The 21,270-nt window shown below is 41.5% G+C and overlaps 1 protein-coding gene across 1 annotated transcript in view; it reads left to right on the top strand.

Annotated features, from left to right (window-relative positions):
- LOC124620129 (odorant receptor Or2-like) overlaps positions 1–10,240 on the top strand; it is a 38,683-nt gene extending 28,443 nt beyond the window's left edge. The window contains exons 3-4 of the mRNA XM_047146800.1: positions 5,937–6,098; positions 10,178–10,240. Coding sequence (XP_047002756.1) covers positions 5,937–6,098; positions 10,178–10,240 — 225 coding nt within the window. The remainder of the gene's footprint in view (positions 1–5,936; positions 6,099–10,177) is intronic.
- Positions 10,241–21,270: the final 11,030 nt, after the last annotated feature.

Genomic DNA, 21,270 nt, shown 5'->3' with positions numbered 1-21,270 from the left:
AAGCCATGTGCTCAAATTGTCAACAAGGCACTATCCAAGCTGCTGGTGGATCCATAACGATGTGGACTGTGTTTACATTGAATGGACTGGGACCTCTGGTCCAACTGAACCAATAATTTACAGAAAATTGTTTGATTGGCTACTTGGAGACGATTAGCACAAATTCGTGGACTTTATGTCCTTAAACAACGATGATATTTTTGTGGATGACATTGCATCATGTCACTGGGCTCATCGAACATTTATGGGACGTAGTCTTATACAAAATTCCTCACCAGTAACAGTTCAGCTCTTTTTCTTTCTCTTTTTTTTCCTTGAGTCATCAGTCTTCTGACTGATTTGATGCGACCCGTCACGGATTTCTTTCCTGTGTCAACCTCTTCATTTCAGAGTACCACCTGCAACCTATGTCCTCAATTATTTGCTGCATTAACTCCAATCCATGTCTTCCTCTACAGTTTTTGCATTCTACAAAAAAATGGTTCAAATGGCTCTGAGCACTATGGGACTTAATTTCTGATGTCATTAGTCCCCTAGAACTGAGAACTACTTAAACCTAACTAACCTAAGGACATCACAAACATCCATGCCCGAGGCAGGATTCGAACCGGCCGGCTGCACTCTTCATTTCCGTCTATTACCACGGATATCGGTCCCTGATATCTTAAAAGATCCTCTATCATCCTGCCTCTTCTCCTTGTGTTTTCCATGTATTCCTTCCATGTCCGATTCCGTGCATGACCACCTCATTACTTACCTTATCAGTCTACCTAATTTTCAACATTCGTCTGAAGCAACACATCTCAAATACTTCGATCGCCTTCTGTTCCGTTTTTCCCACAGCCCATGTTTCAATACCGTGCAATGCTGTTCTCAGAAATTTCTCCCTCAAATTAAGGCCTATGTTTAAAACTGGTAGACTTCTCTGAGTCAGGAATGCTCTTTTTGCCAGTATTAGTTTGATTTTGATGTCCTTCTTGCTCTATCATTGGTTATTTTGCTGTAGAATTTTGTAGCTTCATCTACTTCGTGATCACCGATCCTGATATTAGGTTTCTCGCTGTTCTAGTATCTGCTACTTCTCATTACTTTCGTCTGCGTACAATTTACTCTCAATCCATACTCTGTACTCATTAGACTGTTGATTCCATTCAGCAGATCATGTAATTCTTCTTCCTTTCGCACATAATAGCAATGTCATCAGAGAACTGTATCGATGATGTCCTTTCACTATGAATTTTTATTCCAATCCTCAACCCATCTTTTATTTCCGTCATTGCTTCTTCGATGTACATATTGAAAAATACGGGCAAAGGACTACATCCGTGCCTACCACCCTTTTTAATCCAAACACATCGCTTTTGCACGTTCAAATGGTTCAAACGGCTCTGAGCACTATGGCACTTAACTGCTGTGGTCATCAGTCCCCTAGAACTTAGAACTACTTAAACCTGACTAGGCTAAGGACATCACACACATCCATACCCGGGGCAGGATTTGAACCAGTGACCGTAGCGGTCGCGTGGTACGGACTGAAGCACCTAGAACCGCTCGGCCACTCCGGCCAACTTTGCACGTCCACTCTTCTTATTCCCTCTTGGCTCTTGACATGTAGTATATTACCCATTTCTCCCTATAGCTTACCCCTATTTTTCTTAGAATTTCGTTCATCTTCTACCTCTTTACATTGTCAAACAGTTTCTCGAGGTCGACAAATCCTATGAAAGTCTATTGATTTTTATTTAGTCTTGACACAATTATCATCCGCAACGTTAGAATTGCCTCTCTGCTACATTTACCTTTCCTAAAGCCAAACAGGTCGTCATCTAACACGTCCTCAACATTATTTTCCATTCTTATTATATTATTATTGTCAGAAACTTAGATACATGAGCTGTTTATTCTCGCACTTGTCAGCTCTTGCAATCTTCGGAATAATGTGGCTGATATTTTCCGAAAGAGATATGGTGTGTCGCCAGAGACATACATTCTACACACCAAGGTGTACAGACATTTTGTTGCCACTTGCTGCAAAGAATTCAGAAATTCTGATGAAATGTTATCCATCCCTTCTGCCTTATTTGATCTTAAGTCTTCCAAAGCTCTTTTAAATTCTGATTCTAATACTGGTTCCCCTATCTCTTCTTCTAAAATCACATCAGACAAATCTTCCCCGTCATAGAGGCTTCCGATGTACTCTTTCCACCTTTCCGCTCTCTCATCTGCAGTTAATGGAGGAATTCCCGTTGCAATCTTAATTTGATAACCCTTGCTTTTATTTTCACCGAAGGCTGTTTTGACGTTCCTAAATACTAAGGCAGTTCTTCCGACAATCATCTCTTTTCAGATTCCTTCACATTTTTCATGCAGCCATTTCATCTTAGCTTCCCTGCATTTCCAATTTATTTCCTCCTTAGCGACTGGTATTTCTGTATTCCTTAATTAGTACTTGCTTATTTCATCGATCAGCTGAAGTATTTCTTCTGTTACCATGGTTTCTTCGTAGTTACCTTCTTTGTACCTATATTTTTCTTTCCAGCTTCTGTGATTACCATTTTTAGATATCTCCATTGCTCTTCAACTGTACTGTCTACTGAGCTAATCTCGTAATCTTCAGCCTATTATTCATCACTACTACAGCATGATCTGAGTCTACATCTGCTCATAGCTACGTCTTACAATCCAGTATCTGATTTCGTAATCTCTGACCATGATGTAGTCTAACTGAAATCTTCTTCTATCACCCAGCCTATCCAGGTGTATCTCCTCCTCTTATGATTCTCGAACAGAGTATTAGTATTCCTAGCTGATATTTATTACAGAACTCAGTTTTTCTCTTCTCTCATTCCGTGTTTCAGGCCCTTATTCTTCTGTAACCTTTTCTTCTACTCTTTCCCCCCATGACTACTGGATTTTCGTCCCCTGTATATACTGTATTACTCTTTCAGTATCCTCATATTTCCTCCGTCTACTTTTCTCTGCCTCGTGATGACTGGGTGTTGTGTGATGTCCTTAGGATAGTTAGGTTTAAGTAGTTCTAAGTTCTAGGGGACTGATGACCATGGATATTAAGTCCCATAGTGCTCAGAGCCATTTGAACCTCCGTCTATTAATTTTCAGCTTGTGACGTTGCCGTGTATACCTGAAATATCGTAGTCAGTTTTGGTTTGCTGTCGATTCTGCTAAGAACAGCCCAATCACTTAACTGTTCACAGTAATATACTCTCTGCCCTACCTTCCTATTAATAACGAATATTATTCACGTTATACCATTTTCTGCTTCTGTTGAGATTACTTTAGACTCATCTGACCGGAAATCCATATCTCCCTTCCATTTCAAGGCGCTGACCCCTAATTTAGATTGGACCTTTCATTTTCCTTTTTTATATCTTCCAGCTTCTGACATTCCACGTCCCGACTCGTCGAACGTTCTCGTTTCATTGGTTATTTAATATTTTTCTAGTGGTCACGTCGCCCTTGGCAGTACCCACCCGGAGACCTGAATGAGGGACTATTCTGGAATCTTTTGCCAATGGAGAGATCGACACATTTTCAGTTATAGGCCATGTGTCCTGTGGATACACATTATGGGTCTTTAATGCAGTGGTATTTATTGCCTTCTGCATCATCATGTTATTCATCGTTGCTAATTTTCCGCCTCTATGTGCAGTTTCCCTCCCTAAGGACAAGAGGTTGCCCTGAGCTTCGGCGAGCTCCTCCGCCCATTTTGACAAGGCCATTAGCAGAGGGAGTGTGACTTGCTATGCCGGAAGTATTCGGCCGCTAATGCTGATTATTAATCAAAATTTAAGAGGTGATGGGTTTCGAACCCAGGACCGAGGAAGTTTTGATTATCAATCAAAGACGCTGCCCCTTTTTGTATCTCACTTTACTAGTTATTGTTCGTTGCATTTGTTCGGAGTGGACGTCCCGTGACACCCCTTCAAGCTCGTCGTTAATCCATTGACTTAGCTTTTTTTTTTCTTTTTACACAGGGCAGCTAGCCCTCTGACCAATCACGTTGAGCTACCATGCTGGCTCCCTAGTCCATTTTCATAACTATGGACGGTTATAGAGGCAGCACGGATCAATGTTTCTAATGGGGTCTTCCAACGATTTGTTGTGTGCATGTCACGTCGAGCTGCTTCAGTACGGCGGGGAAAAGGAGGACACGATATTGGGAGGCATCCCATGACTTTTTGTCACCTCAGTGTATTTCACAATGGTGGCTTGCAGCCACACATTCTCACTTATCTCGCAGACTGCCCTTTTACTGAAACATTTCTTCTTCTAAGAGTATTGCCGTATACTTTCTCCCATGTCAGCTGTCGCTAACTGATATTTTTAAGTTGGGTGTCTCTGGTGTCTATGGTGTACCTCTCGGCTAATTCCTCCAAGCGGCCACTTACACTGCTACGAACTCAAACCTGCTCTGTTCAACAGTCATATCGTTATTCATGCCTTAAGAAATTTGGTCTGGTATTTCTACAGCCATATGGTGATAGTCCATGATTTTTTCTGGGTAATTTTATAAATGTTGGAAGGTTTCAAAAAACTACCCTGTAAATCTATCTTTGTTAAATTGGTATACGTACATCTTTTGTCTATGTCTCTTACTGAGACCGGCCACTGTGGCCGAGTGGTTGTAGGCGCTTCAGACCGCAACCGCACTGGTGCTATGGTTACAGGTTCGAATCCTGCCTCGGGCATGGATGTGTGTGATGTACTTAGGTTAGTTAGGTTTAAGTAGTTTCTAAGTCTAGGTGACTGATGATCTCAGATGATAAGTCCCATAGTGCTTAGAGCCATTTTTTCTTATTGAGAAGAACGCTCCCCTCGAGCAGAAGCCAAAAGTAGGGCACAGAACCGCTCTACATCGCATCAGGAAAAATATGGATCCTATATAGGTGTAGCCTTAGGCATTTTCTCACATCCGGTGAATATCAGGTTGGTACACAAGTCTCTCCTCAGTTACACGAACTGCAAACCTTTCTAAAAGTTCCTCTCACTCTCACATCGGATAACACTGGAAGCAGACAGCTGAGGTCACAAATTTCGTCTGTTGTGGGGGGATAGGGGGAAGAGGATGGGATCCGTCAGGAAGAGCGTCGTCTACCACTAATCCAGAATAACAACACGTTCCTGTGAAGACAAGGAACAATGCCAGGAAATAGACTGACCATAATTCGGTGAGTGATTCTCTCTTGAGTGAATAGCCATCACTCTGTATCAGTGAACTGAAATATGAAAATTGTGTCACTCTAATCGGCTTGTTTTGATGATGCTCCTTCTTGACTTTGGGCCAGAGTGGGATGGACTGCACGTTACTGGAACTTTGTCATCGAAACAACTCCTCAGATCTCCAGTCAGAATTCCAACGTCTCACTGTTTCCTTTCCATCTTCTCACATGATTAGAATGTAGACTTGAGACATGAATAGATTATTGCATGAGCACTGCAAAAGTATGGTTTCAAGCGTCAGTCCAGCAAACTATTTTTTTTCCTCAGGAAGGATTAATAAGAGAATATTCCTTGCTGTACAGTGAATAAGTCAGAAGTACATGTGCCAACTGGAAAAATAACTCGTTCCACCGCCTGATTAAGATGAAAATGGGGTCTTCTTCAGGTCAACTAAAAACCACGGAACCTATATGCGAACCTTCCTATTCAACATTCGTAGTCTACCACAAGATATACCATCAGACACAAATTCTATTGTTTGAACAAGAATATTAATAATGTAGTGACGAGATGACGATTTTTAAAATCTGTTTTTAATGTGTTTCTGACGATGTGAAATAGTAGCTGCTACTTCTTAACCCTTAATGCGAAATACTTACTTATAAACTGGTTTAGGATATTTTAATGTGTGAAGGTGTTTCATACGATTGTCGTGGATAGTATGACGTAACTGTGCCTGCTGGTGACCTGTACAGAGCGAGAACCTGGCCGTGGCGGCGTACAGCGCTGTGACGTCACTGCAGAGTTGTCCTCTCCCCATCAAACGGTCGCTGCTGCTGCTGATGCACCGCGCACAGAGACCGCTGTGCATCACGGCCGGTGGGTTCTTCCCTCTCTCCAGGGAGTCCTTTGTCGCGGTTAGTAAAGTTACTCTTTGTTTCAGGAACCTCTCGCTATTCACCTGCCCTATAGCAGAACGGCCGTGGCAACGGCGTGGTCCTGTGTACAGCAGACATAAGTCTATTACAAACACTTCCAATGAACTTCACTTCCTTCTGTATTCTTGACTTCTCACATACAATGATAGTTAGGGAACATGAAACGTTATTTTGTCTTACTCCCTTCTCACAGGGAAATTGGTTCTGTAGTTAGTTAGTTAGTTCTATGTTGCATGGATCAGTTATAAGGCTAATCGATATAATAAGCAATGTGTCATTTTATCTTGACAATTCATATTCGTGTGTAAATATGACTGCATGCTCACCATATAGATGCTGTTTTTGTTTTTCCTTTAGTAATTCCTGCACATAACATTTTACATATAACATAAACAGAAAATTTTCCCTGGATTTGGAGGATTTGTTAAGAAGAAAATTATTCAGTTTGGTCTCAGATTTTGCTGAGTCCTCTGCCACAAATTTTATACCATTCAGTAGGTGATCAAAAATTTTAGTGCCACCACTATGCGTTTGTTTCTGTGCTGAGTACAACCTTACTGTGGAATAATGAAAGTTATTTTTCCTTCTACTGTTGGAATTATGTACATCATTTTTTATTTTGAACTGTTCTGCTTCATTTGGAACAAGCTTCGTGAAGAATGAAATATGCCATGAATCCAAAGTCGAATCACCTAACTCCTTAATTAGATGCCTACAAGATGGCAAGTAGAAGCACTGGTGGTCCTGGAGATACTCAGAAACTCTGTATCGTATGAAGAACAATACATGTACAGTAGGTCTCAATTTTTGGGGGAGTCAAATATTTTAAATTATTTGTTATCTGTTCCACAAAATATGCAGATATCTTGCAGCATTAGGCACTATCGATCTCGATAAACTGAGCCTGAAACCTTCAACATTTTATTTTAAAAGTAACAGCCCTCTCTTAGGCATTTCACAGAGAGTCACTGACTACCAATAATTCAATTCACAAATATGTGCTTTTAGATCTTTAGATATGAAATGATATGAATAACTTGACCACAAACATCTTATAGTCTCTTTTCCGTTTTCAATCTTTCCTAGTTGCATTAAATGTCATGGAGGTACGGTCCACATTGGCAACTAAATGGAACACAGAGTGTATTCGGCATTACACTTGTTTTTTTTATGAAACATTTTCAGTAGCTTATAATACAACTTTGTGTTTGCGTATATAATAAATACGTTATGGAGTAGTAGCGAGAATGTTACTGTATAGCGCCTTCTCATTTCCTCTCTTTTTTTGCAGGCTAGAAACAAATTTTACAGAAAAAGATTCATGATGGTAAATATCGTTTGGTGTTACTCGTGACTTCCTATACTGTTAGTTCATATACATCATCCTGGAGATACGGTTGTGTCAGAAGACCAGCTGTTAGTGTTTCGTCGCCATCACTTACTACAACATTTCACTTGCACTTTTCACTGTGTGTTGAATTTCAGTGTGTTTACAGTGTATAGTGTTAACAACTGTTGCTGCATGTTTATCTTCCGATTTTGGTTTGTGTTTTATATATGCGGTTTGACAGTGCTCATTTCTTGTGTGTGTGAAAGAGAGAGATATTTGGAGGGGGAAGTAATTAATTATGCAGTCTGGTTATGTTTTACATTTGTGTCTGTTTTTATTTTAGTGGCTAATGTGATCAGTGAACTGTTGAGTGTCTTGATTTTGTCATTAATTAATTGTGAGAGCTCTTTCTATATGTAGGTTTTACTGTATTGTCAGAAGTACTTTGGTGCAGTTGTTCACTCTAATAACTTCCATGTCCTGTTTCATCTTGGATGGTTCATGTCCACATTTTATCAGACATTCAGCACTTTCAGAACGGCTATTTTCATACTTTCAGCTCTTTTACACATAATCCTGAAATTCCAGCTTGTCATTCCCAGATGCCGTGATTCAATTTCTTGACATTCTAAGTTGAATATATCAGCTCCTCATTCCGCCACCTACAAAATCACAAATTAGCAACTGTATACACATGCTATGCAGACCAAATAATATTCCACTCAGCAAAGAAAAGTACGAGAAAGAATTGCAACCATTAAAATTTACAGCCACAATTAATGGTTGTAACACCCATACAGCCGGCCGCGGTGGTCTAGCGGTTCTGGCGCTGCAGTCCGGAATCGCAGGACTGCTACGGTCGCAGGTTCGAATCCTGCCTCGGGCATGGGTGTGTGTGATGTCCTTAGGTTAGTTAGGTTTAAGTAGTTCTAAGTTCTAGGGGACTTATGACCTAAGATGTTGAGTCCCATAGTGCTCAGAGCCATTAAACATTAAACACCCATACAGTATACATACATAACGAAAAAATTCAAAACGCAAGTAAGAAAAAATGAAAGTAAGGGGAGAACGCAAACATCACAGAACCCCTCCAACAATACACACACCACAGTAAACACAAAAATATGAAACAGTAACACTCATGACATGACTAAGAGAAACGAATAGAATACTGTAACATACAACCACAAATCATCACACAGGATGGGAATATATTAGAGTTACACATTGCTACAGTACAGCAAACACGCTACCGTAACATTTACAAACAACAATAGACAAACAATAGGTAAATACCAAGAAGCAGATTTATCCTAGTGAGAATGTTGAGAATGTTTATTAGCGTATCTGGAAAGACAGGCAGGAACTTCAAAACCATGTTTAAAGAACATACGAGAAGCTGATAGTACGAAAGTAACATTTCTACCATTGCTGAACACCTGAAACTATATGGCCATCAATCACTCAGCATGGGCATGACAAGAAAATTCTAGTGACAGCAATTACAACAAAAAACTCCTGACATTACAGGTAAGAGTTCATATGTAAAGAGCGCTTGCAATATGAAAATAGTAATTGATCATGTTAACCACTAAGACAATAACAAATGTAAATGTAAAGCATAATGAGACTAAATAATTAGTAACTATCTCTTACTTTCTCTCTTTCTCTCTCACACACACTCAGCCCCCCCCCTCCCCCAACACACACACAGACAATAAATCATTTGCACAAAGAATAAGTAACACATACCAAAACTCTCTCTCTCCCTCCCTCTCTCTCTCTCTCTCTCTCTCTCTCTCTCTCTCTCTCTGTCAAACACACACACACAAGCGCGCGCCCGCGCTCGCGCCCACATGCACAGGCAAGAAATGGAAAAACATTGGAACCACACATACACAACTAAAACAGAAGATGAAAGATAAAAACATAACGACAACGCTGCACACTGTAAACACACATACGTTCAAGGGTACACAATGAAAACGCAAGTGAAGTGTTGCAATCAATGTGCGTGGCAAGACACTGAAAACCGGTCATCTGCCGAATAAACACATATGCAGGAAGACACACACGAACTAACAACATTGGAAGTCGTAAGTAACACCAAAGTCACGAAATTTGTTTCTAACCTGAAAAACAAGAAAGTGAGATGAGAAAACTTATCATATTGACATACTTGTAACTGCTGCATAATGCATTTGTTACATGTGTGAAAACAAATACGTATTATGGGCCACTGAAGATGCTTAATCAAGCGAAATGCCTGTAGCAAGAAGCAGACTGCCTCTCATTTAGATGCGAAGACGGAACATACATCCATCACAAATTTCTTACTTTACATTATTCTCTATAATCGTCTAGTCATACGTATGTTAACTGCAGACTTTACCACCACATCAATTATTAATACTTAATCTTTTAATGTAGTGAATCATTCCATGATTGTGTGGCAGTATGGTCCTAGGATGTAGGATGTAACGTAAGATCACCTATATGTTATGTGTGCTTTTTTCCTCCAGGATTAATAAACTGTTAATTTCAATATCAATTCCGAGTGTAATTTGGTTTAGAGTTTTCATTACGTTTTCGTTGTTTGGTTCCCAGTGTATAAAACTTTGGCTAGTACAGGCATGCGACACATAAGAATAACCTCTGTTGTAGGTTCTAGCAAATAATCAAGTAAACGTGGAAGTTTTCTTCTTATGATAATTTTCTTCTTTTACAGGTTCTTAATGTGTCTTACTCATTCTTCGCCATTCTACGAAATTTCAAGGAAGAAGAGCAGTAACGTCTTTATGTTTGTAGCACTTTTCCAACATTCTGTTCTGTTACAGATGCATATGAAACTTGTAATGAGAAACATTGAGTTACTTTTCATTAGGGAGAAGTGTATATTCACTTTCGGAAATTAACATTTACATTATGTTATGTTAGAAAATAATGTGGTAGTTGGAGAATAGTTGCATGAATGAACATGAGACGTTTGCTCCAAAACAAGAAGGGCAGCGTTTAGCAGGCACAGTGGGTGTTGGTCTGCACAGTTTGAAAATCAGGCTTTATTTATTAAATTAGTATGATTGTAAAAAAATAATTCTGCGAATGGTGAAATCCACCTATTACCTGTCTGACCATAGCCCAAGTACCCATCATTATGTTATCATTATTAATGCCCTAAAATATCCCACTTACGATACGAACTTTGGCCCACGAATCAATAGCAACATGATCTGACTTGGACTGATGAAATATTAGATAGCAAACAATCTTTCATAGCGCAACGAACGATATGAATTGACATCTGTCATGTGTTAACATAGTGCACATTTATAAAAAAGATGTTCAATGATGCTAGTGGAGACTATAATGTGTGGATGCTTCTTCTCTTGAGGAGATGACACGTCCTATGTGCGTGTAAACCATAGCCTGTATTTCCTAATACTATATAGAGAATATGATTCACAGAGTAACTAATCTCGGTGTCTTCAGAACCGCATCATGTGTCTCGAGCTTCCCAGTTCCTCAAACGTACATTTTAATGGCTGTAACTTCCATGTAAAGAAACGGAAATTTATCGTAACAGCAGTTCCGCTTAAGGCGGAACGTATTCAGTGAGTAGTGCTCATATATGATATTTACGTGGAAAGGCGTTTTTTAACAGACTTTTTCCAATGATCAGGAGAAGTATGTTCTTAAACACGAAAAGTACTCAGCAGTTACAGTCACAAAGTTCGCTCCAAGTTGGAATATTGTGCTGCCTTACAGAGGTAGCTGACAGAGACCCAGAAGGCTTAAAAACGCCGTCAAATTCTATCGACTCCTCCTAAAGTTATTTTTCTATTGCTTCTAAATGTTCCTATCTCCTGTAACGCATTGAAACTGGCGGCTTGCTTATGCTTAGGGTAACCCTGAATAAATATAGGTGGTGTCCTATGTTTGGCCCTCTCATATGTCTTGGACATTCGTTTTATGTATGTGGCGTAAGTACCTCTCAACGATTTACAGCTGTGCATTTCATACTCGTGTGTGCGCGCGCGCCATAACTCCCACCTGAGCCAGCCATTGTAGCAGAGACACTGGTAGACAACCAAGAGATATACGACGCTGTAGTGAGTGACGGTACGGTGCAAAGCTTATAAAGCGTGGGCTGAAAGCCCCATGATCTTATTACTAATGGTGTTGACTCATCCCGTTTCTACTTCTTTCTTTCTTGTAGTCTCGTGGTCACAGTGCTATTCGAAGCAGGTAGCTAAAAAGTTGCCTTGGTTCTGTAGAGTTTATGAATGGGTGTGAGCAATCGAGAACCTAGCGGGCAGCGACATGTTTCATTTTTAAAACCTTCTGTGAAATCTTTAAAATCGAATCATGGCTGATTTTCACTTTATCCACTACCGCCTGGGATTAGATAAGCCAATCTTCAAGCTCCAAGGCCTCCACTACTCTTTCAGTTCCCCATTCTTCCCAAAGAGACGGTCAACAACTGAGTTCCTTTTCATTCAGACATTTTCTTGCGCAATGGAAGCGTCCAATGTATCTAACAACTGTGTCATGTCATGGTTAATTTTTGCCAAATTTTTTCCACCATATCTGCACGAATTGTTGCTGCGTTGTTCACTGTGAAACACAGAAAACAGCTTACTGCTGGTTCTCTGTTTTACCAATAGGCTGCATCATTGTGTCATGGCTTCTCTTGAGCGGTACAACATTATTATGGAAAGAGGATATCAATGTCTGCCGCGACTGCAGTCATGAACCTGAAAAAAATTTACATATAAGTTAAAATCTTCTGGGTTGTCAGGTCGCGTCATATTTCTTCTAAAAACAATCGACGTTTCGACCTCTCTACTGGTATCTTCATCAGGATCTTCCGTTGTCCACTATTGCTAGAACACTCAATAGCGATAGTGGACATCGGAATTGCCTGAAGAGGATCCCAGCAGAGGGGTCGAAACGTCCATTATTTTAGCCGAAATAAACTGGAAATTTGCGGTAAGTTCCTATGAGACCAAACTCCTAAGATCATTGGTCCATAGGCTTATACACTACTTAATCTAACTTAAACTAACTTACACTAACGACAACACACACACCCATGCCTCAGGGAGGACTCAAACCTCCGACGAGGGGGAGCCGCGCGAACCGTGGCAAGGCACCTTAGACCGTTAGAGGAAATATGTCGCCGACTAACAACTCGGAAGATTTTAACATTAGTGACCACTGCCACGAAAGCATGCAGACTTACATAAATAAAAATTTGCCTACGTGAGTTTCGATAATATTACAACTTTATTACTATCACTGGTACTCGATTGGTGCATAAGTTCGAAGCCTTTTCCCATAAGTGGAATAGTTTCACACACAAATGAACTTTAGCCACCATTAATACACTCCTGGAAATGGAAAAAAGAACACATTGACGCAGGTGTGTCAGACCCACCATACTTGCTCCGGACACTGCGAGAGGGCTGTACAAGCAATGATCACACGCACGGCACAGCGGACACACCAGGAACCGCGGTGTCGGCCGTCGAATGGCGCTAGCTGCGCAGCATTTGTGCACCGCCGCCGTCAGTGTCAGACAGTTTGCCGTGGCATACGCAGCTCCATCGCAGTCTTTAACACTGGTAGCATGCCGCGACAGCGTGGACGTGAACCGTATGTGCAGTTGACGGACTTTGAGCGAGGGCGTATAGTGGGCATGCGGGAGGCCGGGTGGACGTACCGCCGAATTGCTCAACACGTGGGGCGTGAGGTCTCCACAGTACATCGATGTTGTCGCCAGTGGTCGGCGGAAGGTGCACGTGCCCGTCGACCTGGGACCGGACCGCAGCGACGCACGGATGCACGCCAAGACCGTAGGATCCTACGCAGTGCCGTAGGGGACCGCACCGCCACTTCCCAGCAAATTAGGGACACTGTTGCTCCTGGGGTATCGGCGAGGACCATTCGCAACCGTCTCCATGAAGCTGGGCTACGGTCCCGCACACCGTTAGGCCGTCTTCCGCTCACGCCCCAACATCGTGCAGCCCGCCTCCAGTGGTGTCGCGACAGGCGTGAATGGAGGGACGAATGGAGACGTGTCGTCTTCAGCGATGAGAGTCGCTTCTGCCTTGGTGCCAATGATGGTCGTATGCGTGTTTGGCGCCGTGCAGGTGAGCGCCACAATCAGGACTGCATACGACCGAGGCACACAGGGCCAACACCCGGCATCATGGTGTGGGGAGCGATCTCCTACACTGGCCGTACACCACTGGTGATCGTCGAGGGGACATTGAATAGTGCGCGGTACATCCAAACCGTCATCGAACCCATCGTCCTACCATTCCTAGACCGGCAAGGGAACTTACTGTTCCAACAGGACAATGCACGTCCGCACGTATCCCGTGCCACTCAACGGTGTAAGTCAACTACCCTGGCCAGCAAGATCTCCGGATCTGTCCCCCATTGAGCATGTTTGGGACTGGATGAAGCGTCGTCTCACGCGGTCTGCACGTCCAGCACGAACGCTGGTCCAACTGAGGCGCCAGGTGGAAATGGCATGGCAAGCCGTTCCACAGGACTACATCCAGCATCTCTACGATCGTCTCCATGGGAGAATAGCAGCCTGCATTGCTGCGAAAGGTGGATATACACTGTACTAGTGCCGACATTGTGCATGCTCTGTTGCCTGTGTCTATGTGCCTGTGGTTCTGTCAGTGTGATCATGTGATGCATCTGACCCCAGGAATGTGTCAATAAAGTTTCCCCTTCCTGGGACAATGAATTCACGGTGTTCTTATTTCAATTTCCAGGAGTGTATATTTTATTCTACAACTTGTAAAAATCTGCCATTAGTGTGGTGACTTCACGATTCTGCGGCTGTAAACATCGTGATTTGAGACGAAGATCTCGTTGAGACATGTTCATTTCGCGTATTCGTGTGGAATGGAGGGTCCTTGGAAGTTGTTCGGTAGAGAGCGGAAAAATTGAAAAATCTCAGGCCGCGAAATCAGATGAATAAGGAGTGTGCGAAATTAATTTCCAACTCGACTCCAGTATAGGTTTTTCCTGTCCACGTTGCAGTATGTGGGCGGGCGTTATAGTGAAGTCGCATCAGTTCAGGCAGTCCTCCTGGGCGTTGTTCTTGGACTGCGTCTGCATGACGTCTCAGTTGTTGACGATAAATATCAGCAGTAATGATTACACGTCGGGGAAGCAATTCGTACTACACCACACCCTCTCTGTTGCACCAGATGCATAATAATATCTTTTGTGGATGCGTGGGTCTTTGTACGATAAGTTTCTCCTGTGTTTGTGGTCAACCACTGATTTTTTTCCCCTTATGGTAGTACCAGTAACGATACGTGACAGGAATAGTCGGTGTTGTTCACGAGCCAATTGATTACGAGCAGGCCACTGCCTAAATTAGAGTTAGAGCATAGCCGAAATTTGAATCTTGCCTATTGCACGCAAATGTTGCATGATGGTGAAATGATCACATCTGCGGCAATCGACAAAGCAGTAACTCACTGCAAAACCTCGCCACTATCTCCCTTCACCACGCGGCGTAGCCGCCCGGTCTCAGGCGTCTTGTCACGGTCCGCGCGACTCCCTCCGTCGGAGGATCGAATCCTCCCTCGGGCATTGGTGTGTGTGTTGTCCTTAGTGTAAGTTAATTTCAGCTTACACTTAAATGATGTAAGCTTAGGGACCGATGACCTCAGCAGTTTGGTCCCATAAGATCTTACCCCAAATTTCCAATATTTTCCCTTCCCTCTCCCGTTGCACATGCCACCACTGAGCACACAAAGCCAATCGTCCAATCCAATAGACAGATCTTGTAGGTAATGTATTTACTCTTAATTAAGTAATAATTTCAATTTTTGCAGTAAATCAGTTCAAATGGTTCAAATGACTCTGAGCACTATGGGACTTAACATCTGAGGCCACCAGTCCCCTAGACTTAGAACTGCTTAAACCTAACTAACCTAAGGACATCCATGCCCAAGGCAGGATTCGAACCTGCTACCGTAGCGGTCGCGCGATTCAAGACTGATGCGCCTAGAACTGCTTGGCCACAGCGGCCAGCAGTAAATCAGTCATTTACTGTACGCACTTATACTGTTTCATTTGCACGTTTAATCTTGTAATGAAATCTGCACCCATCACGTAACATTTATATATTTATTAATCTGTATCCGTTCTTTATGATGAGATTAAGAAAGTTTCTTTGATGGTATATGTTATACACATCCCATGAACCACGGACACTGCTGGCAGAGGGATTGCTTGTGTGCCTCAGCGATACAGTCAGCCATACCGTACCATCACAACAGAGTGATATCCGTTGAGAGGACAGACAAACGTGTGCTTCCTGAAGAGGGTCCGCAGCCTTTCCAGTAGTCGCAGGGCACCAGTCTGGATGAATGACAAATCTGGCCTTGTAACATCAACCTAAACGGTCTTGCCATGCTAATATCGTGAATGCCCGGGGACCTGCAGCTCTACTGTGTGGTTAAATGATGAGAATACCCTCTTCGATAAAATATTTAGGTGGTAAAATCTCCGGGTGGGGACTGCTCAAGGAAACCTCATCATCAGGGAAACAAATGCGGCATTCTGCAGATCGGAGTGTAGAATGTTACATCCCGAAATCAGTCAGGTAGGTTCGATAATTTAAAATGGGAAATAGATAGGCTCAAGACAGATAAAGTAGGAATTAATGAAGTTTGGTGGCAGGATTAACAGTCAGATAGGGGCAATGAGGAAGTAGGTTTAATATAGAAAATAGGAATGTGAAAAGCTACTGTGAACAGCAGAGTGAACGCAGTATCGTAGCCAAGGTAGACAGGAAACCCACACCTACAACAGTGGTACAAGTTTACGTGGCAATAAACTCCACAGATGATGAAGGGACTGAAGATATGTAAGTCGAGATAAAAGAAATTATTCGGATAGGTTTGGAGACGAAAATCTTATTGCGTTGGGGGACTGGAATTCGATAGCAGGAAAGGAAGAGAGGGAAAATGGTATGTGAATAACGACAGGGGGATAAGAATGAAAGAGGAAGCCACTTGCTAGAATTTTGCACAGAGCATAATTTGATCATCGTCAGCACTTGGTTTAAGAATCATAAAATCAGATTGCATATATGGAAGAGACCTGGAGACACCAGAAGGTTACAGATTGGTTACGTTATTGTCAGACAGAGATTTAAGAATCGAATTTCAAATCGTAAGACATCTTCGAGGGCAGGTGTGGATTGAGCACAATTCATTGGTTATGACATGTCGATTAATACTGAATAAGTTGGAAAATGGTAGGAAATTAAGGAGATGGGCCCTGAATTTTTTGTAAGATCCAGAGATTGTTGAGAGTTTCAGAGAAGCATTAAACAACGGTTAACTAGAAAGTAAATACAATGGTAGACGAATAGATGGCTTTAATAGATGAAATAGTTAAGGCAGCAGAGGATCAAACTGGTAAAAAGAAAATGCCTAGTAGGAATACCTGGATAACGCAAGAAATATTGAATGTAACTGATGAAAGGAGAAAGTTTAAAAATGTAACAAATAAAGCAGGGGAAAAGGAATACAAGCGTTTAAAAAGGAGATTGACATAAAGGGCAAAAGCAAGAATGGCTAGAGAAGAAATGAAAGGATTTAGAAGCATATTTCACTAGGTGAAGAATAGACACCGCCTAGAGGAAACTTAGAGAGGCCTTTGGGGAGAAGAGAAGCAGTTGTATGAATACCAAGAGCTCAGATGACAGACCTGTCCCAAGCAAAGAAGGAAAAACTGAAAGGTGGAACTAGTATATAGAGGGTCTACAGGAGAAAGATGAACTTGAAAGAAATACTATAGAAGGGGAAGTGAACGTAGATGATGACTGGATGGTTGGTATGATATTGCGGGAAGAATTTGACAAAGATGTGAAAGTCGAAAAAAGCCCCAGGAGCAGGTGATAGCTTTTGGAGAGTCAATCTTGACAAAACTCTCTCATCTGATGTGCGAGATACGAGGGGCGAAATATCACTCAGTATGTAATAATCCAAGTCCAAAGAAAGAACTTGCTGGTAAGTGTGTAAATTATCGAACTGTCAGTTTAATGTCATAGTTGCAACGTAGCAACCCAATTCTTTACAGAAGAATGGACAAACTAGTAGAAACCGACCTCGGAGATCAGTTTGAATTCTAGAGAAATGTGGGAACACAGAAGGCGATACTGATACTGCTTCTTATCTTAGAAGCTAGGGAGCACCGGATTTCCCCCCCCCCCCCCTCTCTCTCCGTCGAGCGTTTGAGATAGGACACCAAAAATTTAAAAAAAATCTATATTTTCTAAACTATGTTCATTTTGTTGCGCACATCTTTCTGAAGACTTTGATAAAATAAACAATATATGTTCGAGGAAATGTAAGACGTGTTTTTGGTGCAAAGTGTGCCAACGTGCAGTGCCACGCCTCTTCACACAGCATTCATCCATCGTACGTCACTGTATTTCGCTCTGTGGCATTCAACCGTGTAAATTTTGTAATGGAAGCCATCAAACGTATATTCAGGACAATGGAAATTAAAATGTCCTGTGGTATACCTCCTGCTCCCAGTCGGCCGGATGGAGAGCCTACTCCCTCTTAAAAACTCACAATTATTACTGGATAGAATTATTTGTAATCGGTAGAACAAGAACTATTCAGAAAATTCGCACTCTTTATTGCGTATTAGCTAATAATTTTCTTTTTGGGTGACACAAAATTAAATATAGCAAACATAAAACCAGTCAAGACAAGAGACAAGCAAGGCGGTACACATGTCTTCGATCCTTAGGTCCCAGCAGTGTTTTCTCCCTAATCTTGCTACAGCTTTACACGGCGTCCTTTCCTTTCTGCAAAAGAATCTGTTACCTCATCTAAGTTCGTCAAACGTTTTGCTACATGAAAAACGAAAAGGTCGTTGTCTAATACTGAAAAAGCTGTTCATACGAATAGCACCTAAGAGTGGTGTTGTTTCTCCATTTGGTTATGTCTAGTTTGTCACTGTCTACTAGATAAAATGAATTAGGCCTTCCTAACATTGCACAAATTGTAACACACGCCAAATAAGCGAGACTGTTTTGGCTCAAATGCTCATTTGTAACCACCCCATTTCCATAAATAACACGACAGAATATAACTTACGAAATACCAATATCAAATGCCTATTAGGCCTACGAAAAGAAAAAGGTTTTATGTTCCGAAATAGTTTCACTTTTCATTAAAACGCTCCAGTGTCTCAAGCATGAGATCGAAAGAAGTAGTACGAATTGTTTATATAAATTGAAATCGTTACATTACTCCATGTAATTTGTGTGATGTCTCCATTTCATCTCTTTCTTTCTTCTAATAAACAATCTTGTCTTCGCTAATTCTATAACTATTTCTACCATTGTCAAAATTTCTTGTCTTCGCTAATTCTATAAATAATTCTACCATTGTCAAAATTTATCTCCGGTGAACTTCACTAACCCTGACGGAATCACCGCTTTAGTTATCCTGCGTTTACTCTCCGGTTAGGCGTTACTACGTGATCGTACAACGCGTTTTCCGCACTATTGAGAGGTAGAACGGAAGATATGACCAAAGGATCCATTCTCGTCATGAGCAGTCGCGGGCGCACGAGAAAAACAGGGTAAGCACAAAAATTTGTGGAACGAACGTATGTGCGCTCAGGCGTGTCCAAACCCTCCTCATCGCCCAAGCAGTCTGCTATAAATCGCCTCATTTGCTTGGAAACTTGTTTTGCGTTTATTGTGGAAAAAGGCATAAGAAAAAGAAAACGGAAAAGCGACTGTAGATGAAGCAGTATATAAACAACAGAGGCACGAGAAATACAAAGTGACGACGACGTTTTGTCATAAAATTCCAGAAGGAGGTCACATCACGAGTTTAGATTTTCTGCTTGGAAAACTGCAGCGATGAAGGTGGCAATAAAATTTTGTTAGCTGATAACTAGACACTTATACCCACCTGAATTATTTATTCATAATTTCAAACCAAAGAATCTCAGTTCTATAAAATTTGTAACTTATAATGTGAAATAAAATTAATTACGAGGGTTGGAACTTTAATAGTGGCAACTATTTGTTTACAGCTCGTCCAAAGTAAATACGTGTTTCAAACTTTTACTGACCTTCAAAGTAGTCACCAGCATTGTGGTTAATCCTTTGCCAGCGATGTTGAAGTCGTAGGATACTCTTAGCAGTGCCAGTTGTGTTGACAGTTCGAACGGCGCATTCTATTTCCCGACGAATTTGTAGCAGTTCTGAAGCGAATGTCGTGAAGTGTTTCCCTCAGTTTAGAAATCGAGTTGAACTTACAAGGGCGTAAGTCAGGGGAGTGCAGTAGATGGTATAGCACTTAGCAGCCCCATCAGTCGAAGAAATCAGTAACAGTTTGCACTGTACGTGCTTGAGCATTGTCCTGCAAAGTGGTCAGGTCCTGCAGAGAGCGCCTTCACTTCTGTCTCTAAGCTGGTCGTAGGTTGTGTTCCAAAAATGAGCAGCATAGAGACAGAAGTGACGACACTTTCTGCAGGACTTGACCATTTTCACGACAATGCTCAAGCAAGTACAGTGCAACCTGTTACTGATTTGTTTGACTTATGGGGCTGCTAATTGCTGTATCACCTACTGCATTCCCAACTTAAGTCCTCGTGAGTTCAACTCGATTTCTAAACTGAAGGAAACACTTGACGGCATTCGCACGACGCCGCTCGAACTGTCAATAGAACTGGCACTGCTAAGAGTATCCTACGACTTCCATATCGCTGGTTACCGGTTATATACAATGGTGGTGACTACTTTGAACGTCAGTAAAACTTTGAAATACGTATCTGTTTTGTTCGAGCTGTAAATAAATAGTTGCCATTATTATAGTTCCAAGCCTCGTATTTGATAGCTTTATACTTTTTTTCACTGCAGCAAATGCCTAAGGTTCTAATTATTAGCAGATTTTCTTCGTACACAATATTACAATTTGTATCTGTTAGCATCTAAGAACACTGTTCTCATGTACATTTATGATTGATTCTATATCGATGCAATTCGCTTATATACTAGATCAACGGAAAACGAATGAATAAATTATATTAAAAATGATTATTGCTGAAACTGGGAAATACTGAAGGGAGCTTCTTAGTATTTATGTGAATGTTAATTTACTTTCAATGTACCATTTCTATTTAATCATGAAATATGATACGTAGATTAATGACCTCAGCCCCTACAAATTTGGGAATTGCATAGACAGTAGAAGCCACTTGAAAGAAGGCTTCATTTCCATTTTTAGTAGTTTGAAGAGGAGCTACACGTACCGCAATACTTCTTTTCTTTAGATTTCAGTGTTCAGTTGTGCTTTTAAATGGCCATAACATGAATGTTCGTCTACAGTTTTCATGTACACGTTTCATAAATTTTTGGCTTATGCTTCTCAGTTTTCCTATTTCGAAACTTACTTTATCTTATGCGTTACAGAAATATTATCGCATGCTTTTTATCTAATATGTGACGCTCACGGTAACTCATCTCGGACCTTTGTTCAAATAATCTTCAGGAGCGGCATCCATACGATACTTTTCAGTTCTGTCTGTGGTCATCTATAAACTTCGGCGTGCTTCAGTCAGAGTCAACCGACACTATTGCACATAAATCGCTTCCCAGAATAGCCTCAACTCACTACTCTACCAAACGCATACGGTCCCAGGCTGCCTGTGGTCTGCTAAGCAACGCAAAAACTCCCACAGAATTACTCACGACCTCCATTTCCAGGAAATTACGCATGCACAAATGCATATGAATAGTTGCGC

The sequence above is a fragment of the Schistocerca americana genome, chromosome 6, assembly GCF_021461395.2.
Source record: "Schistocerca americana isolate TAMUIC-IGC-003095 chromosome 6, iqSchAmer2.1, whole genome shotgun sequence".
Classification (NCBI taxonomy): Eukaryota; Metazoa; Arthropoda; class Insecta; order Orthoptera; family Acrididae; genus Schistocerca; species Schistocerca americana.
The sequence above is the reverse complement of the archived record's forward strand: the minus strand, read 5'-3'. Positions and strand labels throughout refer to the sequence as shown.